Source organism: Diplodia seriata (assembly GCF_021436955.1).
Source record: "Diplodia seriata strain FDS-637 chromosome Unknown scaffold_5, whole genome shotgun sequence".
Classification (NCBI taxonomy): domain Eukaryota; kingdom Fungi; phylum Ascomycota; class Dothideomycetes; order Botryosphaeriales; family Botryosphaeriaceae; genus Diplodia; species Diplodia seriata.
Genome location: NW_027117312.1, coordinates 938,298 through 962,873, shown reverse-complemented (window position 1 = coordinate 962,873; position 24,576 = coordinate 938,298). Strand labels below are relative to the sequence as shown.

General features: G+C 57.4%; 8 protein-coding genes across 8 annotated transcripts; 5 read left to right on the top strand and 3 right to left on the bottom strand.

The window, feature by feature from the left end:
- Positions 1-366: 366 nt before the first annotated feature.
- SLS55_005287 (uncharacterized protein) lies at positions 367-2,656 on the top strand (the record flags this gene model as incomplete). The annotated part of the gene is made up of 6 exons (XM_066776737.1): positions 367-611; positions 665-1,091; positions 1,143-1,277; positions 1,329-1,453; positions 1,501-1,890; positions 1,954-2,656. 6 exons carry the CDS (start codon positions 367-369, stop codon positions 2,654-2,656), a joined length of 2,025 nt encoding a protein of 674 aa, XP_066632579.1.
- Positions 2,657-3,047: 391 nt separating this feature from the next.
- On the top strand, positions 3,048-4,681 carry SLS55_005286 (uncharacterized protein; the record flags this gene model as incomplete). Its single annotated transcript, XM_066776736.1, has 2 exons — positions 3,048-3,562; positions 3,619-4,681. 2 exons carry the CDS (start codon positions 3,048-3,050, stop codon positions 4,679-4,681), a joined length of 1,578 nt encoding a protein of 525 aa, XP_066632578.1.
- Positions 4,682-5,196: 515 nt separating this feature from the next.
- On the bottom strand, positions 5,197-7,337 carry SLS55_005285 (uncharacterized protein; the record flags this gene model as incomplete). Its single annotated transcript, XM_066776735.1, has 2 exons — positions 5,197-6,900; positions 7,332-7,337. 2 exons carry the CDS (start codon positions 7,335-7,337, stop codon positions 5,197-5,199), a joined length of 1,710 nt encoding a protein of 569 aa, XP_066632577.1.
- Positions 7,338-8,178: 841 nt separating this feature from the next.
- Positions 8,179-9,887, top strand: PSD1 (phosphatidylserine decarboxylase 1; the record flags this gene model as incomplete). The annotated part of the gene is made up of 2 exons (XM_066776734.1): positions 8,179-8,591; positions 8,639-9,887. The coding sequence occupies 2 exons, from the start codon at positions 8,179-8,181 to the stop codon at positions 9,885-9,887; spliced, it is 1,662 nt and encodes a 553-aa protein (XP_066632576.1).
- Positions 9,888-12,589: 2,702 nt separating this feature from the next.
- Positions 12,590-13,713, top strand: SLS55_005283 (uncharacterized protein; the record flags this gene model as incomplete). The annotated part of the gene is made up of 2 exons (XM_066776733.1): positions 12,590-12,958; positions 13,018-13,713. 2 exons carry the CDS (start codon positions 12,590-12,592, stop codon positions 13,711-13,713), a joined length of 1,065 nt encoding a protein of 354 aa, XP_066632575.1.
- Positions 13,714-16,035: 2,322 nt separating this feature from the next.
- On the top strand, positions 16,036-17,134 carry SLS55_005282 (uncharacterized protein; the record flags this gene model as incomplete). The annotated part of the gene is made up of 2 exons (XM_066776732.1): positions 16,036-16,041; positions 16,388-17,134. 2 exons carry the CDS (start codon positions 16,036-16,038, stop codon positions 17,132-17,134), a joined length of 753 nt encoding a protein of 250 aa, XP_066632574.1.
- Positions 17,135-18,690: 1,556 nt separating this feature from the next.
- On the bottom strand, positions 18,691-21,399 carry SLS55_005281 (uncharacterized protein; the record flags this gene model as incomplete). The annotated part of the gene is made up of 3 exons (XM_066776731.1): positions 18,691-20,441; positions 20,506-21,321; positions 21,384-21,399. The coding sequence occupies 3 exons, from the start codon at positions 21,397-21,399 to the stop codon at positions 18,691-18,693; spliced, it is 2,583 nt and encodes an 860-aa protein (XP_066632573.1).
- A 412-nt stretch (positions 21,400-21,811) lies between these two features.
- SLS55_005280 (uncharacterized protein) lies at positions 21,812-23,863 on the bottom strand (the record flags this gene model as incomplete). Its single annotated transcript, XM_066776730.1, has 6 exons — positions 21,812-22,845; positions 22,904-23,262; positions 23,324-23,491; positions 23,546-23,615; positions 23,668-23,702; positions 23,763-23,863. 6 exons carry the CDS (start codon positions 23,861-23,863, stop codon positions 21,812-21,814), a joined length of 1,767 nt encoding a protein of 588 aa, XP_066632572.1.
- Positions 23,864-24,576: the final 713 nt, after the last annotated feature.

Here is a 24,576-nt window from a genome sequence, read left to right as displayed (position 1 = left end):
GTGCAAGGTACTTTCCCAGTACAGCCAGCTTCGCCCATGCCCTGACGACGTTAGCGTTGCCGCATACAAGATGAAAGCTGCGTGGACAGGCCGTCGTCGTTTTATTGCAACACCACCCCAGGAAATGACTCGGCCGGTCTCCCCAGTCCCCAGTCCACATGCGAACACTCCACCCCTGGACAGGCAGGCCTCTCGGATCAAAGACGGCGGAGCCAGTGCTATACCATCCTACCAAACGATAGCTTCTCACCAACGGCGAACCTACCCTCGGTAAACAACCTCTCTGATTCCCACCCTCCTCGGCCGCAGACTTCGGAAGGATTCCCCAACTACCTTGATCACATGATAGCGCCTGAGACGCACGCCATGGACATCTTTCCCCCGTCACACTTGCCTTACGATGTTCTCGACTTCATGCAGACCACGGACCTCGTGCTTGATGATATCGAAACTCTGACCTTCGACTTCGACGCTGGCGTCCCCTTGTTCTTTGAGGGGCTCAACTCTTCCGTCGTGACGAGACAGCAACCAGAGCAGCATGGCAGGTCCGAGAATCCGCAAGGCCCTGATGGAACCGCTTCACGGAGAGAGGCTTTTGAAAAATCTCCTTGGTAGGTGGACGGACCTGGACACGGATTGAGCCATCCCAATCTAATAATTATAGGTTTTGGAAGCCGTCATCTGCGCAGAATGCCTTCAGTGACCATCCAAGAATGCCTTTGGAAAGCGAAAATGTTGACGTTGCCACGTCCCCTCACTGGCCTTACTCGGTCGATCTCACCATCCAAGACAGACTTAGTCAACAGACCAGGGACCGTATACTGCAGCTGGTCATCCAAACCGTCGGATCGAACGTATCGATTCCATCCTTCCCATCCGCCGAGTTTCTCGATGTCTTGATCAAGAACGGCATAGCCAAAAAATTGGAAACTGACGCATGGATACATCCTCACACCTTCTCTTCCCAGACCACAAGGACAGAGCTACTCACGGCGCTTATTGCAGCCGGCTGTGTCTGCTTTGGAATCATGTCCGTCGGCAAGACCGGTGGCATGCTCCAGGAGATAGTCAGGGTAGCCCTGAATAATTTGGTGGGTCTGGTGCATGGCTTCAAACGATTGCGAGAGTGCTGAGTGCGACAGGTCGAAAGTGACAACAGCGTCCTTCGAGATCTGCAATACCTCCAGGCTTACATGACTTGGCTTGACATTGGGATATGGTGCGGCTATAAAAGGAAAATGGAAATTGCAGAGAGCAACCTTCAACCGCTTTGCACAGTAGGTTACATTCACTTGTTTCCACTACACACACTGACTACTATTCGTCAGGCGTTACGAAAAGCCGGTGCATTCAACAAGTCCTTCTACAAGCGAATCGTGCCGCTACCCAGCGATGACGATGCAACACTAGAGGGGAAGTGGAGGCAGTGGGTGGAACAGGAATCATACAAACGGTTTGTCGCCTAGACTTGGCTTCCACATCATTCTGACCGGAAACCAGGCTTGTCTACCACTTATTCGAGCACGACATCGAAGTGGCATTCACAATGAGCCGGAATCCTTTGACCTCATATGCAGAATTCAGCGTCCCCTTTCCCGCAGAACGAGACATCTGGCTGGCTCCATCTCCCTCGGCCTGGAGAGCCATTCATCTGTCCAAGGCCCGAGCTCCCGACCCTATCTACAACTCCCTGAGAGACATGCTCATGCAGCCCGACCGTCTCAACACCCTTTCCGGTGATGCCGACTTCACCATGTCAATATCCATCTTTGTCCACGGCGTCGGCGCAATGGTGTGGGACTACCGCAAGCAAGCGTCCATCACGCAAGACAGTCCAAGCCACGACGATGCCACCACCCAGCTCTGGCTACAAAGCCGCCGACAAGACCTGTACGCCGCCTGTTCCCTCCCTTCTCCCCGTCACATCAAGCACTCCGGCTGACCACGACCTAGCTACCACCTTCTCCAAACCACCCAAACCGACCACCACAAACGCGCCTCTCCAGCCATCCTCACACTCCTCTCCGAATTCCTGCAGATGTATTTACACGTCTCTCTCGACGACGTGCAGCGCTTCGCCGGCAAGTACGGCGACGACCAGGCACGACGGGCGTGCGCGACCTTCGTCGAGCGCGACTGGACCGGTCAACGTGGCGCCCGCCATGCCGTCTGGCATGCAGGTCAGGTCCTGCGCGCCGCCCGCGCCGTGCCCCCTTATCAGCTGCGTGGTGCGGACGCGATCGCGGTTTATTACGCCGCGTTGACGCTGTGGGTGTATGGTGTGTTGAGGGGTCATGCGGCGGCGGGGATGGAGAAGGAGGGTGCAATGCACGCGGAGAATGTGGATGCCACGATTGTGAGGCTCGACGGTGCGCAGGGAAGGGAACAGGCGGGGTTTCTGGGGCACGGTGTCGGGACGCCGGTGCTCAGCCTCGGCTGGGACCGCGAGGATAGAGAGGCACAAGGGATAACGCAGCGGCAGAGGCATCCGAGTAGTAATGATAGTGAGGGAGTTGTCGAGATCCAGCCTGGGCAGGTCATGCGTGTGGGCGCGCAGGTGCTGGAGGGCAATTATCCCAATTCGGGGAGGGATGAGTTGCCGCCGATGATTATGAGTTTGAGGAACTTGATGAGGGATCTGGGAAGACTACCATGAGGGGACGAGATTTGCAAATTACGTAGGTCGTGCAATGAACTTAATGTTCACGTCGGAAGACGTACTGTGGTAGAGCCAACCCGCACCTGCCTCAAAGACATGGCACCATACTTATATCAGTATTTGGACGCATTTGTATGCATTGAAGACCATCTCCGGACATTGGATTCAGTACGAAAGGTGGCAGCGTCGTCGATGGGCCAATTCTTCCGTCACTGACCAGCTGCTCCGGCTAATGACGGAGCAGGAAAAGCTGCAAAGGGCGGGCGCGAGTCATTCACCATGCTCTCCTCTGCACGCACTGACTCGGAGCTCCCAGCTACAACTGCTCCAGGTACACAACGTCCACCAACCCCCGCGCGCATCGCTGACTCAAGCTTTCCCATCCACGATGCCGCTCACGACACAATCCCTCAAGAAGATCCTCGGGGTGGTAAGTTCGCGCTCCTCCATCACCGGTCGTCGCCTCCTCTCCTCGCGTGCGCCTCTGGATGTCCGTCACGCCCGCGTCAGCCCGGTAGCTACCATTGCGGGCGGCGCAGCTGCTGTGACCGGCGCCGCGGCCTACCTCTTGCAATCGCCCACCTTTCCCAAAGACCACGAAGATGCTGCGAGCCCGGTGCCACAGATCAGCCCCCTGAAAAGGAACCGCGACGACGCCGGCGGCAGCCCTAGCATTGAACAGCTCAAGAGTCCGGTCCGACCGCTCAACGTCGCCGAAGCGAACGAGCTTCTCCGGCGAGAGGAGCGCTCCAAGATCTTTGACGCTGGCAACGGACAGCGCGGCCGCTGCGACCTCGTACGCGTAGCCAGCAACTGCCCCGTCGAGGACGAGTTCGTCACGGGCACCCAAGCAGGTCCAGGAGGGAAGCCCTGGACCTTTTGGGGCGTCTTTGACGGCCATGCGTAAGTAGTCTCAATCGCCGCGAGACCGGATGCAGAGTTGCTAACACTGCAGCTAGCGGCTGGGCCACCTCCGTTCTCCTGCGCGAAGCTCTCGTCCCCATGGTATCAGACCACCTAGAGCAGTTGCCCATCGACGCCGCCTCCCCGGCGATATCAACCGGTATCGTTCAGGCCTTCCTCGCCGTCGACGATGCCATCAATCGATCAGCCCTCGCCACCATGAACGACCCGGAGGCCCAACCAGGCTCCGCGCAGGTCGTCTCCGCCATCGCACCCGCTATCTCCGGTTCGTGCGCACTACTCGCTGCCTACGACCCGCGCACGACCACTCTTCGCGTTGCCTGCACCGGCGACTCGCGCGCGGTGCTGGGCCGCGCACTTCCCAACCCAGACGGCGTCAAGCCGCGGGAGAAGTATGAGGCCGTCCCCCTCTCCCGCGACCAGACGGGGAAGAACGACGACGAGTACGCGCGCTTGACGGCCGCCCACCCGGGCGAGGAGAAGACGATGATCAACCGCGAGAGCGGGCGCCTGCTCGGCCTGGCCGTGACGCGCGCCTTCGGCGACCACCGCTGGAAGTGGCGCGAGGGCGACATCACGGAAGCCCAGCAGAAGTACTGGTCGTCGGCCCCGCGGCCAAACTCCAAGTCGCCGCCCTACCTGACCGCCGAACCCGTCGTCGAGGAGACGCCCATCAAGGTGGGCGCCAGGGCGGGAGGAGCAACCGACGGAGAACCGCGGCGCGGCGACTTCCTCATCCTTGCCAGCGACGGCTTCTGGGACCACATCTCCAACGAGGACGCCGTCGAGTGCGTCGCGCGCTGGATCGACGCCAAAAAGGCGAACGCCCTGCGCGGCACACCTTCCAGCCTGCTGAAGCACAAACTCCCCAAACGCAACGAGCACTGGTGGCTCGACGAGGGCCGCTACGTCGAGTGGCGCGCCACGCCCGAGTACTTCGTCGTCGAGGACGACAACGCCGCGGCGCACCTCGTTCGCAACGCCTTCGGCGGCTCCCGCCGCAACCTTTTCTGCGGCGTCATGAGCGCCTATCCGCCCATTAGCAGGAACGTCCGGGATGACACCACCGTGCAGGTCGTCTTCTTCGGGGGCGTGTGAAATTGGAGGGATGAAGAAAACTGCCTTGGAAAAAGAAGCGAGGGAAAGTTACGTGGAGCGGAATTTGGGACGTAGTTGTGCATGAGTGCAACGGCAGAATTGACGACATGGATTAGCAGTGGTTCTCGTTTGGGGAGAAAGATTACAAGAGGGCCGAACGTCCGATACAAATGTTTAAACTCGAGTAGGCGAAGGATGAATTCGGACTGCTGTTTGTGGAAGGTCTTCAAAACATGGCGTTGGACTCGGATGCGTCACTACTCTTGAGGCTTCAAAAGCAGGGGGAACCCATACAGCTGAGCCTGTGCATTGTTCAGTGGGATGGAAGATACTGCATGGACTCGCAATGAATATGAAATTTAAAACAACACTGGGGGAATTGCTACAAAGGCAAGGAAAGTGCTGCAGCCATTTTGTCTCCCATGGAACGCCATCGCTTTGTCTCGTTGAAGTCAGGAAATGGTGATAGCCTTCCTGGTGGAAAGAAGAAGAATAAGGATAAATGTAAACCCCATTCAATCCAGGTCTTCAAAAGACCAACCATCCCGCTGCCTGGAAGTCGCCACGCCGTCGTTATCTCCGCTTGCTTCAGGAGCAGCTGAGGACGACGAGCTAGCCTCCGCAGCATCAACCGCCCTTCCTTTGCCCTTGTCAACTTTGTCCGAGTCCGTAGCCGTAGGAGTCTCGTTTTCAGGGCTCTCTTGCTTACTCGCCTCAGTGGGAGCTGTGCTCTCGCTTTCGTGTGCTCCGGACTCTTGGGTTTGGGCTTGAGTCTGAGCTTCGGCTTCGGCCTCGGCCTCAGCATCGCGACGCTCGGCCTCCTCCAGCTCCTGCGCGTCCCTTCGCGCCTGCGCCTCAGCCTCTTCCCTCGCAGCAACCATCCGCTCACCAAGGCCGGGCCATAGACTCGCCACGAACAATGCCAAGGAGCGCTCGAGCCCACGGATCATCTCCCAAAACCATGTCCTCTGCTGCTGCTGGCGTTCGTGCAGCAGCCTGCGTGCCACTTCCTCGGGCGACGGTTCCCTTCCCCTTCTGCGGCGGCCGATGTCAACAGCTGGGTCCTCATTCGCCTCATTCGCTTGGCCCTGTCGCGCAGCACGCTGTTGCTGAGGTGGTGGCTGATGCGGTATGCCTACCAGATTTTCGAAATAGCGACGCAAGCGATCCCATTGGTTGCCAAGTACGCGCTCGCGCAGGACACCAGCCTGAAAAACGTAGATGGCAAGTCCACAGAGTGAAAGCATCAACGTACGTTGCCAACCAGCGCCACTGAAGAACCACAGCATACCGAATATGCGCAATAGAAGCCAAAAATGCGTCGCAAAGGCGGCAATCGGCAATTGGTTAGCCTCCTGCTGCTGTTGAAGGATCTGTTGTTGTAATTGAGGCTGGACTCCGGCTAGAAGCGGGTTCTGAACAGGGTTCTGGGGTTGATTCTCCCGAGCAGCTTCACCTGCGGGCGGGTGCACATCCACGTGCGCATCAGGAGCAGCGGCGTTCTGCTGCGGTGCCACAGGCTGGATCGGTCTATCTGTAAGGCTAGCGCGCGTGGGCCCCATGAGACGAGCGACATCGCTGAGCGCACGTTGATAGGCTAGATTTTGTGTCAATGCATCGCCGAAAGAAGAGCCAGGCGTGGTATATGTCCCATTCGGTGAGTACACGATCGCGTGAGGCCCGTTCGGAGTGGACAGCAAGAACACATCATTTGTATTCGCGGCCTGAGAGCTCAGGCCTGTCCTAGTGTTGTTTGCGGCTGCGGTGGCGTTGTTGGCCCGAGAGGCAAGGGCCGGGCCCAATGCGTCTCTGGTGCTTTGAGTCTCCTGCCGTCTAGCTGAAATGTGGTCACCGAGTGTACGTATAAGACGGCGGGTAGCATTACGCATATGCTCATTGTCCATCTGTAACGAGACAAGCTCACGGTTGCGGGAGTAGGTGGGATTGACCACAAGCGTGTGCAGCAATTGGTCCATGGTGTTGAGGTAGATGTTCAGGCGCTCAATTTCAATAGCAGCGCGCTGGAACTGTGTTGGGGGCATGCTCCACACCTCCTCCCGAGAAACGTTGGGCGGCGCAAGGATGTTATTGATAACGGCGACTTGCTGTTGGGCAGCTTCCAGATTGCTGTGCACCTGATCCAGCATCCTTCGCGAATCCATGGCAGTCATGGGGTCCGGAGGCCTGATAGGCAATCTAGGGTCGATCACCATAGGGAGCTGAGGAAGTCCTAGAGGAGGCTGTTGCTGCGGAAGCATGAGAGGTCCGTTGTTCACTGAAAAACTCCAACGTTCCCCGTTGGGCCCAATCCCACCTTGCGTTATCGTGACGCGACCTGGGTGCGCTTGCGGATGCAGCGCATTGGTATGGATTGGCTGGGATGCGGATCGCGCGTGACCTCCAGGAGCCGGACCATTGCTACCGTCGGTAGGTTGAGCTCCGTCTTGCGGCCTACGCTGGTTCATGTTCATTTGCATTTGTTGCCTTTGGCGCATAGCTGCTTGGTGTGAAAGGAGATGCTCCATCACGGCCGCGCCGGTCATTGGTACACCATTTTGTACATTGGGAGCGGCAAACGCGGCAATGCCTGGTACAGGAGCGCCATCAACACGCGGAGGTTGTGATTGAGGACGATTGAAGGCTGCTGTACGAGCATTGGGAGCGTTGTTGGTGGGAGGGGCTTGGCGAAAGGGATTGGTTGGCGGAGCGGTGGAGGACCGTGAGGTGGGAGCTTCGCTGAGGACCATGTGGAGGTTGTACACCCGTCCCTGCTGAACCTGTGTGATGATGTCAGTTTCCACAAGGACCCAAAAGGTAGTATCGAGGAAAATCACCTCTCCGAAAACTGTTCCCAAGGCAAGCTCATTCAGCACCACTCTTCCTAGGTATATTATCCGCATGCGTTCTGGGGTCGGGTGCGACGGCAGTGCATCTTTGATCCTGACTTTGAGCTCGCCAACAGTCGTGGACGTGGGCAAGGCAGAAAAGGTGATGCCGCCGTCAGCTTCGGGTGACGGCGACAGGACGCGCACGTCAACCGTCTGGTCCGCCATGTCAACAGTTCACTGCACTGAGGCCTTGCGGTTGCGGCGAGCGATCGGTTGCGGCGGCTTTGGGGTAGAGCTCCGAATAGATGGCGGCACGGCGGAGGACGTGGAACATAGGCGCTTGCGCGCGGACGCTGGTCGCGGGTCGGTCAGAGGCCGGTCACTCCGGCGAACAGCATCTGGGGCGGCAGCCTGCGACAGCGAAAGGTGAGGCCAGAGTGGAAGTGGTGTTCTGGGGAAGGTGCCAGAAACGCCAGGTAACGTAGATCGGCCTCGGGGCCGTGAGCTGCACCTGCAGGGCCGCACAAGCGAGCTCACGCAAGCCGACTGCCCGGCGCCGCGGGCCCCCACAGCGTCATCGCTGCCAGTCCACAATCTAGGTGTGCGCCTTTCCCTCCGCCACTTCTCACACGCCGCCGCAATTGCTCTCCACCACATGCCACGATAAAGATGGCGTCTCAGGGGATAGGGCTCGCCCGACCGTCCCATCGTCTCCAACTCGCCTTACGCGCACACCCACTGCGCCCGCGCTCCGCCGCTCCATGTTCTTCGCCTCTCCGTTACCGCTTTGAGTCCCACTGCAGGAGCTTTGCCGCATCTGCGCGCCGCTTTGACTCTGGCCAGCACCGAAATAAAGAGTCCTTCCGCTCAAGACTGGGTGCGGCTCTGAAAAACACAAAGATCGAATGGAAGCCCATCCCCATCGCGCTTGGCGTCGGCTTCTTGGGCGTTTTCCAGTTCTATCGCATCCAGCGCGATGGGAAGACCCAGGAAGGTGACGAGGATAGCTCGTATGCGGGTAGTGAGAATGGAGATGGACAAAGGCCGCCGAAGAGGAAGAGGATCCGGCCCAGTGGCCCATGGTATGTTCCGGCTCGTTGTCTACTGTCACTGTGCTGACCTGGGACAGGCAAGTTCAGATCATGTCCACCTTGCCTCTCAAGGCTCTATCGCGCCTTTGGGGTCGCTTCAACGAACTCAATATCCCATACTACCTTCGAGTCCCTGGCTTCAGGCTATATTCCTTCATCTTTGGCGTAAACCTCGACGAGATGGAAGAACCAGATCTGCACCAATATCCAAATCTGGCCAAATTTTTCTATCGCACTCTTAAGCCTGGCGTAAGGCCGATTGATCCCAACCCGAACGCTATTGTGTCTCCCGCGGATGGCAAGGTCGTGCAATTCGGAACCATTGACAATGGCGAGGTCGAGCAGGTCAAAGGGGTTACGTATAGCCTGGATGCGCTACTGGGAAGCCACCCTCCGAGTAGGCGTAATTCGGATGCCGGGTCCAACATTGCTTCTTCCCCGTCATCGCCAAAACCAAGCCCTGGACGTACAACCGATGGAGACCAGGAAATCATTCAAGCTGACGAGGAATTTGCACATGTCAATGGTATTTCGTACACGCTTCCAAACCTCTTCTCGGGCCCGCCAAAAGGCAAAAGAGGGGAAATCTCAGATCAGTCAACCCCTCACAGCGCATCCGCCGAAGCTGAAGTTCGCGCGGACCTTGAACTGGGTAAACGGCCTTGGTGGAGCCCGATGACCACGCAGGAGCCTACTGCTCTCTACTACTGCGTGGTGTATCTTGCTCCGGGTGATTATCACCGATTCCACTCCCCCGTAAGCTGGGTTGCCGAGTCTCGGCGTCACTTTGCTGGCGAGCTGTATAGCGTCTCCCCTTACCTGGTGCGGACATTACCAGGTCTCTTCACACTAAACGAACGAGTTGCTATTCTTGGAAGATGGCGCTGGGGCTTCTTCTCGTACGTCCCGGTTGGCGCCACCAATGTTGGATCGATTGTTATCAACTTTGATCGCGAACTACGCACCAACAGCCTGACCACGGACACTGCTGCCGACCGCGCGGCAGCAGAGGCGCAGGAGCGCGGCGAAGCGTACTCGGGCTATGCAGAAGCAACCTATGATGGCGCTAGTCATGTGCTTGGTGGCCATGCTTTGAAGAAGGGAGAAGAGATGGGCGGTTTCCAGTTGGGCAGTACGATTGTGCTCGTATTTGAGGCACCGAAGCCTCAGAGGAAATCCAGCCTTGATGAAGGTTTCACCGGCACGAAGGGAGGCTGGAAGTGGACCATTGAGAAGGGTCAAAAGCTCAAGGTCGGACAGGCAATGGGCTACGTGGAGACTGATTAGACCAGACTCTAGCAGTGAAGATGAACGCAACAAGAGGGGAGGATATTCTGTTGCATGTAACCGGGATTTCTTTTTTCTTCCTTTTTTCGTGTTTGTACTTGTATCATAACCTGCATTCTGCGGATATTCAGATGGCGGCTAAAAGGTTCTAGATAAAGGAAGCTGTCCATCCTTCGAGTGGTGACCGACATGTTCTCAAGCGCACCCTTGAGGCGGACTAGTAGACTAGGCCTCGTGTTAAGGATTTTAAGATTTTTAAAGTGAAGGGGAGACTAAGGATGCCTAACTGTTAGTACCGTCCCTAGATCCGGACCCTTCCGTCCAAGAGGCGTCAAATGAGAGCTCAAAGGTGGATGCTCCAACTCACTTGTAAAATTAGTGCCTGCGGGAGCCCGGGCCGCTCCTATAAGGTTGTGGGTGTACCACGGAATCGGTCGTAACATAGATGACTTCCTTGCCAATGGGCACAACGATTCATGCTTGACACACTGTACCCCACATCGAACCACCATGTCTCAAATCGACTCGGGAGGGCATTCCGACGAACCTAGGGAATGATATGATTGAAGGGGCCTAGGGACGAGGGACTGTGGGACAGGACAAGCGGCAAAGAGGAGGCAAAATGGCCTCCTGTGTATGTGGCTGCATGTCGGATGATTGTGGAGTCTGCGACACCACGTTGAAAAGATTTTCCTCGCAGAAGAGACGTTGGGTCTCCACAGCTGCACAAGTCCCTCCTGCTGCACCCCAAGCTTTTTCAGATCCAATCCGCGCACCACAACACAAATCTCCTTGGTGGTCCCCGCGTTAGGACGGTGACATCCGCTGCGGACACCCCTTGGACGTGCCACAGCAGGCTCTGTGCCCGGTAAGCAGCCGCAGCGCGTGATCGGTCCCTGGCATCGACTTTTATTAGAGGTGTTGTGATGGAAGCGCTGTGGTAGAAGCCAACACTGCACGCAATATATGGGCCGGCGGACCTGCTTTTGAGCCGCAATAAGGATGTATAATGATGACAGCGACAATCAAAGCGGAACCATGATTGCTCACGGCAGGTGGAGTCAAAGGTCGGTGAGGCGTTTTGTACTCCCCGGCGTGCAGGTGGACGGCGGAAGTTGAAACGCTGCTCTGCACGGGACCAACGAATCAGCGGCGATGTTTGCAAGACCAAAGCAGCGCGTGTGCAATGTTACGCGCAACCGGGCCTGGAGCCTTTGCACGACAGCCAACGATCGCGGAGCCCCTCGATCGCATTGCATCGGTGCGGCTTGCAGCATGCGGCTGGCGCCCGGCGCCGGACACATTCCCATGGCGCGGGCGATTATCTATCTCTTTTGTTTACCTGGGCGAGACCTGCCAGGCTCAGCGTAGGCGACTGTGCGCCAGCAGACTAATAACAGCACACTATTTTTGGGCAGCGGACCCCGGCCGGCGTCGGGCGAGAGCCTATTTGCGACAGGGAGATGACCGGTCATTGTTCAGCAAATGCCCGGCACCGGCTCCGAATTCGAACGTCACCGTGCAATACGGATCGCAGGGCCGGCGGGGTGGTGTGGTGTGGTGGGCGCGAGGTTGGGTGCATTACGAACAGAAACAACGTGAGAGGAGGCCCTGGCATGGCGCCGATACACAGCTGGGCTGGAGCGCAGGGCGGGTTGGGCAAGCGCAGGACTGGCTCTTCAGGCGGGTGTTGGGCGCGCGCATTGGCTAACGGCGGCCAGCTGGGGACGGAGAGGAGGGGCGCCACCGAGCAATTTCAGCAAGCGCCGTGCAGAGCAGGCCCAAAAAGTCAACGAGCCTTCAACGCAGCGCCCCTTTGAGTGCGCTTGGCTAGCCCGGGAACACCCACGGCAGGCTGCACTACGCTGTGCCGCAGGCAGATCGCGTGTCCGCCCCCTGGCCGGCGCCGCGAATAGCAGCGCGTACAGAGCGAGGGCGAGGGCGAGGGCGAGGGTGCAGGCGCTGATATCGATTCGCAGATATACGTACGGGCGGTCATTGGCACCGAGGTCAGTCGCCGGGGCCTTATCTGGCCGGGCTTGGCTTCGGCTCGGGCAGGGCGGTGCGGCGCTGGCAGGGGCGGCCTGATCCCTCCACAGAAGATGGATGCTCGCGATGCGCGGCCGCCAGGGCCGGGGTCCGGCGTCTTGTGAAGGCAGTGGAATGCGTGTGCGTCCAGGTCGTGTGCCGTCCGCCGCCCGCACCCATCGCTGCTTCTGCATTGCATGTGCATCCGATTGCCAGCCCAGTCCCGCTTGCTTTTCTGTGGCGGCCAGCGACTTGACATTTGACCCTCCACCTCCCGCGAGGGCGAGGCATCTCCACGTCTGTCTAGCTCCTGCCTCCAGCCCACCGTCTCCCATTCCAGCTCCCGCCGGCACGCCACAATCCCCGGGCGTCCGCAAACTGCCGCTCCTGGCGCGCCTGGCCACAGTCAGCCCTCCAGCTCCTCCCGCCACTGATCGTATACACTACCGAGTACACTACCCAGGAATGTCACAAGTACCTGCGCCGCCCGCCTGAATCCCGCATATCTGTGCTCAACAGAATTCCGCGCGTTGATCGTCATCTTCACTGCGCGCCTCAAGACTGCCCTGCACATACACGTACACATATTCGCCACGACCGGAAACATGCCTCACTCAGTACACACGCGCACTCCGTCGTCCAACATGTCTCGCGAAAGAACCTCGACCTCCACCATGTCGTCCTCCGCCGACCAGTTTCCCAAGCCTGTGGGCGCGACGTTGCTCGCTCCGCCCGCAGACCGCGATCAGTTCTCCCCGGCCCAGTCCAGCTTTTCCTTTGAGGAAATCCCCCCCACTTCTCCGCGCGGCTTTCCGGAAGGCGACGCTCTGGTGGACCGCAAGGGCATCACCCGCAATCTGGAATGGGGCGCGCCCGGTGAGAAGAAGGAGCCGGAAACCACCAGTGGCCTCAATCGCAGCCACCCTTCCAAGAGGGCTCAGTATTTCGAGGGCCAGTTCAACGAGAGGGACACGACTGGCCCCGCCCGTGACCGAATCAGCAAAGACAGTCCCATCGTCGCTGAAATCAAGACCAACGTGATCGTACGTCTACACAACCCATGCGTCCTAACCACCTACCAGGATGCTAACGCAGCATACAGATCAAGGATGAGTACACTTTGGTCACAGACCTTTCCTATCAGATGTCACAGCGCTTCCAGCGCCCCGAGCACTGTATCATGGTCAGCCTGGACCACTCGGCCTGCCTTCTGCTGGGTGGCTCATTCGAGCCGGCCTATACTCTCACCATCACTGCACTTCCCTCCCAGCTCCAACCCGTCACCAACAAACGCAACGCAGCCATGCTTCAATCTTTCCTCCGCGATATTCTTGGCGTTCCAGCAGACCGGGGCATCGTCAAGTTCCAGGCCATTGAAGAGGCCAACCTGGCCACCGACGGTCGCACTGTCCTTGGTGACATTGAGCGCGAAGAAAGGAAGCAAGCAGAGGAAAGTGGCGGCTTGAAGCGCGCCGTAACTAAGGCGTCCCGAAGGTCTAGCTTGAAGCCCAAGAAGAGCTTGACCCTGTCACGCAAAGGTTCTACCAGGTCTGGCCGCGTCATCACCCCACCCATCCCTAGCCCGGGACCGTTCGATTCCGTTACCGCGATTGCTGAGTATGACGAGAAGGCCGATGTCTTTCCTGTTGACGGCAAGCTGAACGGCTTCTCAACGAGGAAATCCAAGCCGTCCCTCATGAAGTCCACGCCCAATCTTCTGGCCCCACCGGTTCCCGAAGAGAAGTCATTGCCAAGGATTGGCAAGAGGAAGAGTTTCATTGCCATTTTCAGAAGATGACTTGCAAATCGGAGCTGAGCATGTCCCGGTTTCATTGCTTTTGGTCGACTGTGGAAAGTTTCTGGAACAAGGACATCCAGGTCTTCGGGCGTTCCTTGGTCCCTAGAGCTCCATGGGAGGGAGTGTCTTACAAGATGGTGAACACGGTGGCACACGGTGGCTGCATGCATCTGTGGCGTTTTTGGGTTCCAGGTTTTCATTTGTGTGGGATCCCTCAGAAGTCTCTTGTTAGCATTGCTTTCGGCATAGCAGCGCAGCATATACCCTTTCCTTTTCTCCGTTTCATTTTTCCCACAAAAACAAACCCTGGCACATGTCGTTGCAGAGGGAACTGTTCCTAATGCCGTCTCATAGACCGTCAAGTAACTGTATTCTTTCGAAATGTCGCGGTAATTGCGTGACAACAGTAGGCTTCTCGCCCAGGAAGCCACGCAAATGGAGCCTGATGTAATGTGAACCCTGCCAAGTGGAATTAAGCTATATCTGAAGTTACGGGCGATCAACCCTGCACCGTTTCTCCACAATGGTTGCCCTAAAAGCGGCACAGCAGAAGCAGGCATTTACCTGATTGGGGCTGGTCAGCTAGCGCACACGTGCTGTCGTGTTCAGGTCAACGCGTCAGACGACCGGTCCACGCTTTCCCCACACCAGCCAGACGCGTCTTGCACATCCCAGCATCATCACCGCCCGCAACTCCACACCCGACCAGGAACATCATGCCACCCGTCAGAACGACCAGCAAGAACACGGCTTTCAAGCCTCCGCGGCGGGTCAGCGACAAGTCGAACACCAGCGACCCTGACGCTTCGAAGGCCTCCGCTCCAGCTCGTGCGACGGCCGCCGCTGCTTCCGCGTCGCGTGCGACAGCCTTCAAGCCTGCTACCGCTCTCGTCTTATCGGATACAGACCTCGACGACATTGGCGATGATGACTCCGCACTCGATGAGGGAGTAGCAGATACTGCGACTCGTCGCCGTTCGACCAACGCCAGAGGCGGCAACGACGCGTCTGCCTCGAATACGGTCGCCGCGCCGCCCGCGTCACAAGACTCCTTAGGAACGGGGGATCCGCCTCCCATCCCGCCGAAGCTTCTCAACAGACTGCTGCACGAGGGTTTCCAAGATGAGGAGATGCGGATCGGGAAAGAAGCAATGGCGGTGGCGAGCAAGTACGTCGAGACATTTGTGCGTGAGGCGCTCGCTCGGGCCATGTACGAGCGGGAGGAGGCGGACCAGGAAAAGGGGGGTGCGGGTGATGGGTTTTTGCAGGTGAGTGTTGCATTTGCCTCGGGGATAAGGACGGTTGGAATATTCCTGATTGGTGGCCGACCACTGACTCTACTGCGCCTCGTCCTTTTAGGTTGAGGATCTTGAGAAGCTCGCACCGCAGCTGCTGCTTGACTTCTGATTCAGCCATTGGCGCAATGACAATGCGACTGGCGTAGAATGCGAGCGGTCAGGCGGTCGACACCGGCCTATCACAAGGACACATTAACCACGCAATACACTCATGCGTCCGATCGAGTTATGGGAGAGTGGCCCGTGGGAGCAGGAAGATGCTTTTTTACGAGAGACAAAGACAGACTTGGGATACGATGGCGAGTGATTGGCGCTTGTCACTTGGCCCTCTGGCGTTGGAAATTGATGCTTTCCCTCTGAGGCGTCGGTAGCCACAGCCAAGAAGGGGGACTGTGGCGGCTGCAACGCTACAGAAAAAAATTAGGTTGAGGCGGCCGGTGCCATTTCCGGCTCTTGAAGAGAAGGAGACATTGAGAGTTGCCACGCTTGTTGATCAACGAGGAATAACCAGGGATCCGATCGGCTGTTGCGCATTCCGGACGGAAGTGGAGGCGTGGGCGTCTGGGGCTGCCGCACATCTGCGATCCGCGACATGACTGAGACCTCGCTTGTCAAGCCTCACCCCAACCACGCCCAACGCCATGCAATCATCACAAAGCCAAGGCTGTCCTCTCAGTCGACCTCTCTGCCTGCACTCAACCCTCGAACAAAAGAAAGGGCAGAAGCTCACCGTTCTGGGGATATTGTTTTTTGGTGCAGGTCTCGGGGTTGCCGCAGCACAACCACGCAATTGCTGCACAGCCCATTCGCGGCTTTGGAGGCTCACGGCGATCCCGGAATCCCGGCATGCTCAAGGGACAAGATCGTTGGACGGCACGGCGTCTTATGTTGGCTTGGCTTTCAGATAACTTTAAAGGTTTGATCGGCATAGCCGCTGCCGATCCTCTCGCATGCATCAACACCCGCCCGTGGCATTTACTATGGGGCTGAAGCACTCCTGCGCCGGAAGACGTCGCAGCCCACCATGGACGTGTGCGCGAGGCCATGTCTGAGACGCAGTGGCTCACGTCTGCGCCTCTTGAGATATTCATGCGATTCAAATAATGGACACGTCCTTCCGAACAGCCGTTCAGTTCCTTATCAAGCGTTTTCTTTCCTTCCAGCCGTGTCAGGCCGTGCCTTTTCTTCTCCAGCCGCTCACTCCCAACCAGAGCTGTTTTCTTCCAACAGCCTTTTCGTTTCTTTGGTTTTCGCATCTGACGACTACGTTCTCTTCTAATACCATTCTCACTGGCTAGCCCAGTCGACAAAGCGCAAGCCGCTCTTCATTTCTAATAATCTACACCACACCCCGCTAGTCGGATACACAATCACAGCCCTCAGGAAGGATGCATTTCTCAACCATTTTCACCAGCACACTGCTCCTCGCCGCCGACGGCGCGCAGGCATACTTCAAGCCCCGGGCAAACATGCAACTCGCAGTACCCCGCGCCGCCCTCCCCTATGGCAGTTCGCATTACAACAGCTTCGGTCGCCGAGGCGTCACCTACAACAAACGTACCGAACACATGAAAGACTGGGCCGCCTGGGAGACCCCGGCCGCCGCTGCCGCAGAAACCCCTGCCGCCGCAGAAACCCCCGGCGCAACATGGGCGGCAGCCGCGGCAGCCGCTACACCCGGCGCAGGGCAGACGGGAGGCGCGACTCCGGGTCCTGGCGACAAGGTGCAGGTGGTGCAGGTGGGCGGGTCGAACGGCTCGCTGACGTTCCAGCCGAATGACATCAAGGCGGACATGGGCAGCTTCGTGCAGTTCCAATTCAACCCGATGAACCACTCGGTCGTACAGTCGACGTTCGACGCTCCGTGCATGCCTATGTCCATCAGCATGCCCAACGCCAGCTCCAACGCCTTCTTCTCCGGCTTCATGCCCGCGGCTCTCGCCAGCACCGCCTCCGCCGCCACCGCGAGCAACGGGACGATGATGGCGGCGGCAGGGTCGTCGGGAACGGTTGGGGGGAAGTTGACGTACACGATCAAGGTCTCGGACGCGAAGCCGATTTGGTTCTACTGTTCCCAGGGCAAGCACTGTCAGGCCGGCATGGTCGGCGCCATCAACGCGTAAGTTTCCTCACCTCTCTCCCAAAACTAAACTAACTCGGCTTTCACAGGGCCTCTACCGGCGAAAAGACCCTCGCCGCTTACACGCAGCTCGCCGGTGCCGCGGCCGAGAACCTCTCGCCCGGCCAGATTCCCTCGGCCATGTCCGGCAACGGCACCGCCGCCGGCGGTAGTTCTTCTTCCTCCAGCGGCCAGGCCGGCACCGAGGCGGGCGCCGACAGCGCTGCCGGCGCATCTGGCACCGACAGCAGCAGTCCCGCACAACAGACGACCAACGCTGGCGTGCGCGTTGTCGGCGATGTCATTGCCTCATCTGCGATGGCGGCGGCCTTGGCGTTGGGTGTTGCTGTCCTGACGCTGCTGTAGATGAAGTGAAAGTTGATGGGGAAGAGAGTAGTAGCAGCAAGGAGGGAGAAAGGGTGGGCGCAAGACTTTGGAAGTGGCTTCTCCTGTAAGGGGATGTGATGACTTGACAGGGTCGCGGTTGTATAACGTACGTTGGGAGGAGTTCTTCACGGGTATCAATGGGCATGACTTGTTTCCATACTTTTCTTTCTTTTTCTTCTGTGAGCTGGCTGGACCTCTACTCATCGTCTACTAAAGATGTCACCCACATGCTTGGGCAACGTCTACCTTATGTTCTTTTCCCCCTTCCCTCCCCCACTGCTTTTGCTTTTTTCCTCTTCTTGCTACAACCGAAAATACCCCACTTGGCAACGCACGCAGTCTGTTTTGGAAGGTCAGTAATGAGGATGAGCTTTGGTACCTACCATAGGAAAAAAGAGAAAACTTAATCAAAAGAACAATTACTTGCCATGCGCTTGCTCCTTTTGTGCTGTCCATCGTGCAAGGATACATCACATCCACGCACTTATTCGGTTCTTCGCATCACGGCGGGTGACAACGGAAATTGCCCGCCCACACCTGCCTGATGGAAAAATTCGACATGGGATGAATAGTTGAATACAAGATCCGGATATGAACATAAGCTTTAAACCCCCGTAATTGCGTCCGGATCCTGTATTCAACTGCCTATATGATGACGCGGCATCTGTGTAAGACAGATGCGGGTAGGTGGGCAATTTCTATTGTCACCCGCCGCGGCACGATTTCTGAAACTTTTTTTTGTATTGAACTACTCTAGCTTTTGGCCTTTGTGTGCAATCCTAAATCTCCCACTCCGTTTACTTTCTTTTTTCAAGTTTATCTTTTCTAAAGTCCTTTTTCGCCGCTTTTAGCCGTAAGGACCTTTGTCAATTCATTTCCGTTTCGCCGCTCGTTATACCGTGGTTTCTCCCGAAGAAATTGGAGATGAAAGTCATCAAATAAAAACACCTTCTGTTAGGGTATCATCGTCCATAAGAACACAATTTACCTTTCCTAGAACTCGCCAACAGGTGCTCAAAGTCCACGAGCGCCCGCAGCGGCAATTGTCAAAAGAGGAGAAAGGGAAAACTGTGAAAGCTGTGGTCAACAATGCTCGAATGCTGTTGGGTTGGATCACAGTTAGAGTCGTAAAAGTAAACGACAAGTGGGCAAGGTAAAGAAGTAGCCGGATCCCTAACAGCCGGTGGCACGGATGACTGCGGAGAAGCGTCCAGTACCGCCCGGCTGAAAGCCGTCCAAAGTTGCAGCGAGGATGGAATCTGCATCCTGCCAGCCGATCGTGGCTCCCCAAATAGCGCGGAGAGCGTCGGCCTCCGCTTGAGGCATGAACTGGATGATGGTAGCGAGCCAGTTGTCGCAGATCACGGGTGGCATGTGCGGCTCGAGTGCGATATGGCGCGACCGGAAGTAGGACGTCGATGGTCCATAGGTCCACAGGAGGATTGGTTGGTATATGTTGATGTCCAACTCAGTGAGACACCAGGTGGGATGATTGATGGCGCTGTGGCCACAGGAGATAAGTTCTATCTCCTTGAGAGCTCCAGGGTTCCTCGAGTTCCTCGTGGTCTTACCCAAAAGTCCAAAATGAACATCGGGTGAAATTGCATCTAGGACTTGCGGCCAAGACCACTCTCTGAACGGCCAGTCTAAGGCGACGTCACATGGGCCTTGACTCTCCAAGCGAACCTTGGTGGTTGCTTCTGGTAGGCGTCCGCCAAGCGCACGAGGAAGAACCTGCAACGAGATCGAGTCAAGAGTAAGCTTTTGGAGTCTGTACTCCCGATGAGCAGCAACGAGCCATTCCAAAGCCCTAGGCGTCATCCAACTATTGGAGATAGTCAAGTGCTGAACATGGGGGAAGACAAGGATGTCGTCCATCATGTAAGGAGATGGCGCCAGCTCTTCATCAAGGAATGGAGCCGGCAGGAGGTTCGTGTTCCTTGCAAACATTCCAGTCGCCTGCTCACCGCCGCTTGCCCATCCAATATGTAAGTTCTTAATGCTGTCGCGGCCTGCGATCCGGCGCAGCAACTCCTTGAACGGTATGATTGCTCTCGACATGTCAACGTAGCGGTGTTGTAGTTTGTCGTTGTTGTATCTCAGTGTTGCGATTTCCCCCATGACCATGATCTTGAGTGTCTCTAGACAGGGCAAGGCCTCCCAGAAGTCGGGTCGGTCGAAGTCTTCGAGGCATCGTCCGGGCAGGCAAGCCAGGTTCAAACTTTTGACCGCTCTACAGGTCTCAGAATCCATGACGCCAATGATGAAGGCGTCTTTCAGTGACTCTTGAATCCATTGGACCTTCATAAGCGCGGCAAGCTGCGGGTCAGTGAGGCGTCCTGGGAGAACCGGATACGACGAGCAGGACAGAGTGTGGTCGGCGTCCAGGGCGGTTACCAGAAGGCCGTTTGAGGAGCACAACTCAACCGCCTCGTCACCCAGTGGAGTAGCCTCCATAAGTGTCCGGTGATCAATGTACTGCAGCTCGCTCGGTACCCCACTGAATGTGATGGGATCCTGCAGGACGGAGTGTTCAGCGCGTTCGAGCCTGTACAGGCGAGAACGAGCAAAGTCCCAAAGCTGGCCACCGGTTGCGTACTGGGACTTGACGTAGTCCCAAAGTTCATGTTGGGCTTGTGTGCTCCTTGAGGGTAGGCCATAGGCCCCAGGAAACAGGCTGATATGGCCGTGGATGATCTGAGACTTGATTGACTTGTCGGGACCTGGAAGCCAGCCAAGGCCGCTATCGATTGATAGGGCAAGCTCCTTCAGCTTCCCCATTTCGGCCAAGGCTTCCTTCATGCCCATAACCTCTTCGACCGCCGATACTGGCGTTTCGTCACGTGTGCTTGGATTAGCTGGCCAGTAGTAGGTACCCCAATACGACTTGGTGAGGGTTTGCTCTGCTAGCTTGGGCAACATGGCTAATTGTGCTTGACAAAGTTAATGAAAATGAAAGATTGTCCGAATGGACGTGAGAGGACCAACCTTCATCAACTTCACAGCTGATGCCGAACTTCTGCATGAGGTGGCCAAAGCTCTTGAAGACATCGATCGCCGTGCTCTTGCCTTTTCCCTTTCCGGTGTAGGTAGTCATCTCAGCTCGAAGTTCCTCACAGAACATACCGGGATGGAAAGGTATGACAACAGTCTTGAACAAAACACCAGTTGCGCGAGTGCGCATCAGTCGAGAAGTCAAACGGAGGGCCTTGAGGTCGTCCCGTGACAAGTATCCTGCGATGTGATCGAACATCTCCTGAGGAATTCGGCTGAAGTGCGTGACTGCAAGGGGGTTGATCATGGGGGGCGCGTGGGCATGAGCAACTTCACGGCCAGCAGCCCAGTCGTTGAAAGCGGCGAGGGGAGCTTGCCTGGCGGCCTCTCCCTGACCAGCCTCTAGAAGAGGATACATGGTGTACCTGGCGGGTGCATGGCCATCGACAAGGCGATCAGGCCAGACGTTGGTCACAGTTCTGCCTTCAGGCATGTTGTATGCCAAGAGAGTGCGCGGAGCTAATTTGAAGACATCCTCTGAGACTAGGAGGGAGCCAGGTACAGGCAGCGAGCCCGGAGGACGCAGCAGCGGAAAGGTTTGGTGCAAGCGAACTGAATTTGCATCATTGAACAAGCTGATGCCAACAAAGTTGAGTTGGTGAGAAGGTAGCTGGACGTCGCCAGCGGAGTTCATGGGGAAGTCGGCGAGTTGCGAGCTAGCGCCGGAGGCCGAAGACGGGTGCGTCGAGTCGGCCGGAGTGGTTGCAGACAGCATGTCGGGAAGGGTGGAAGAGGTGGGTTCGGGGTTGGCTGGGCGTACGACTTTAGAACCCACGGGTGAGGTTGTGGCGCAGGTGAGAGGCGCGACTTACTGTGGTTGGCTGCCATGGCTTCACCGTGCACCTGGAGCCGGCGCGTTTAGGTGAGCGGATACTCGACAAACCCGGTGGTTTTGAACCGCGAGGAGCGGAGGCCACAGGCGTGGTGTCGCAAGACGAGCGCGCGGCCCAGAATCGAGGCGTGCCGACTTGAAGGTCGTTGTGGACGGGTTGTGTATGGGCGATGGAGGGGAGCTCCAGCTCGAGGCTGCCATATGCTCCCGCTGCGCGCGGCGGGAAGCCTAACCGCTTTGGGCCAGAGGCGCACCGGTGCACCCAAGGCTGCGAGCCCCACCGCCCGCGCCAAAGCCCAGCCGGAGCGTTGGGGCACATGGAAGTCGTGACTGAGTTCCCAATGCTAGCAGACGCGTCGCCCTAATGGCATTTCCCCCACCCCTGCAGAATCCCGCAAACCCCCGTCATCAGCAGATCTTGATGCCGCAGCACTCGATGCTCCCGCCGTGCACGTCCGCTCTCCTCCCGAAGTACATCTGCAGCACCTCTTGCACAAAGTCCTTGTCCGACTCGCTCCAAACGTCCAGCCCCATCCTACTGACGTCATCGCCGTGCACCACCACCGATTCCCCTCCTCCATCTTCCCGCTCTCCGTCGTGGTCTTCATCGTCCGCGGCATCCACGATGTCGCCGAGTGTGCTGAAGATCTCCGCCGTGACCCGGTGGAAGTAGGCGATGATGGCTGTGTGAGGTGCCGTTGCCCCCTGGTACCACGTCTGCGCCATTGCGTCGTCAGAGCTGCGGAGCGACGCGTGCGAGATGGTCATGAAGTCCGAGAGGTCGCCAAGCAACGCCCGGTCGCGATCTGCTTCTTCCGACAGCGATGCATCCTTCTCGCCTGCCGACGCCCACCACATGAAACCCGAGTAGGCGAGTGCGGCCCAAGTCGAGGCTTCGATCAAGTTGTCTGCGTACACTTCCTCGTCGCCGCCATTGCTCTCCGGCCGTGGCGATGATCCGAGCAGTGCTGCATTGTCGTCGTCGTCTTCCCCGTCCTCGTCTTGTTCCTCGGTCCGTGGCATATCGACAGAATGCCGTTGCGTTTTGCGAAGCTCTGCGTGCAGAATACGGAATCGTCTTAGGTCCCGCTGAGTCGCCTTGATCTCCCTGCCTGCCGCTGTTCTTATCCTTGGCCATCGCTTTTCTTCCATCAAAGATTCGACTTGCGCCGGTAGCTCGACAGTGACATCATAAAGCTTTGTCTTGATGGCCAGGACTTCATCAGTGGTACAAGCTGCCCAGCCAGGGGACCAGTTACCTCCCTCCAAAGGCTCGTTCGAAAGCTTGGCCGATTCGTGTTTGGACGCATCTTCCTGCAATTTGGGAATGTCATGGATCCCAACAGTGAACAAGCTTCGCAGTCGTTGCAACGGTTCCGATCCTGGGGGAAGGACATCGGTGACGGAGGAAGGGATGGTTGAAAGTATCGAGAGGTCGTAAACTAGCCGGAAAGTCAGCGTCGTGCTTTGTCGAAAAAGGGAACCGCGGATGTGTTATACCAAACTCGCAAGCTAGCCGAACCGGCGGCGGCGTGATGAATAAGACGCGCTTTCTAAGCAGCGCCAATCTAAGGAGAGGAAACACCAAAGGTCCGAAGGTATCTATGTACTTGATTATGGACAGGGCGGGATGGGCGACGTCCAAGGTTTCATGTGTAGGATGGAACGCAGTCACGTTGGACAGCCCGCGCTCTCTCGCATAGCTCTTCTTCTTCCTGAGCAGCGACGGTGGAGGGCGTGAAACGGTGGAAGATGTCTCGGACAGCTCATTCTCCGGAGTATCGGCGCTCCGCTCTGCAGAATGGGTGGCCCAGTATTGCTCCAGGGGCTCCGTCTTCGTTGTGTCGTGCGCCAGCAGCCTGCGGTTGCGTTAGCGCTGCTAGGATGGGCAAAAGCGTGGCAGGCGCTTTTCGGACGTACTTGGCCAAGTCTTTGAGTCTTTGGGCATGGAGCCAGCTCCGACCAAGGCGACCTTGACTGAGGGGAACCAGAATGCCGACAGCTACTAGATGCGCGTTGCGCTCCGCCTCGGATGCCGGATCGTTGATGAATGCGCTGAGCCCTACATACTGCTCGTGGACGAAGTATCTTGCGATTCGGAATCAGCACCTGGTTCCCGGCCCCTTCGTATCTCATACATACACCAGGTCTTCTTTGACGCTATGCAGGCCCGAAGGCAACGACTTGAATTCTACGGCTCCATCGAGTTCGACTGGGGCGCTATCAGCGTGAGGACAGCTGGGGTGCGGTGAGCGGATACGTACGGTCGGACAGGGAGCGCTTCCAAGTAATAGTGTAGCTGCGACACGCAATCAGCATTGAGGGCCGGGTGGCGTAGGAGATGTCGCGCGGCACTCACCCGATCTTGAGGTCGAACTTGATCAGGAAGAGCGCAGCGAGAGAGGGCAGATCTCCGGATGGCGCATGGCCGTTGGTTGCGGTCGCGTTAGGCGCGGACATGGCTTCCGGGCCTCATGGCACGCGCAGGAGGGTTGAGAGGGGAGTCGGGGAAGGCGTTGGTTCCGTTGCGGTTCTCGCGACACGCAGCGGGCGGGAACCGTGATGGATGTCGTTGCCGCCGGAACATTGCTCCGAACCGAGACGCCAGCCTGCGGTTCGCTTCCCTCGCAACGTCAACTACCTATTCGCCCGACCGGGACGACCATCGCATAGCACTTCTCGCGTAGCCACTCTCCTGCCAGGAGATTTCGGCGGACCCTTCGTTGCCAGGCCAAATGCGAGAGCCGATCCTCTGCAGACAATGTCAGCCCGCCGATGAAAACTTATCCAGTGCTCACATAAGAGATCCCATTCTCAGACACTCGTCTTAGGGTCCACGTCTTTCACAGCTGACGGGATTCGCGCCAATCGATGGCGATCCGTGCTCTGTCTTGTGCCCACCGAAGCGGCATCCGGATGATGGATCTTTGTGGTGCTTTATTCTTGAATAGGTGTAACGTATCGGTAGTCACTTCAGCGCTCAGACGCTCGATTAGGACGACGGGCCTCTGATAACCACTATGTTGACGCAACAGTGTTTTTGGGTGCAGGTACGCATATATAGGTCGCTCATATCATGACATACGGGGTCACCTGCATGGGCTTGAGTACGGACAAACGCCGCTTGTGATGTGGCGTTTGCGCCTGTCGAAGGTTGACCTAGAAACATCCTA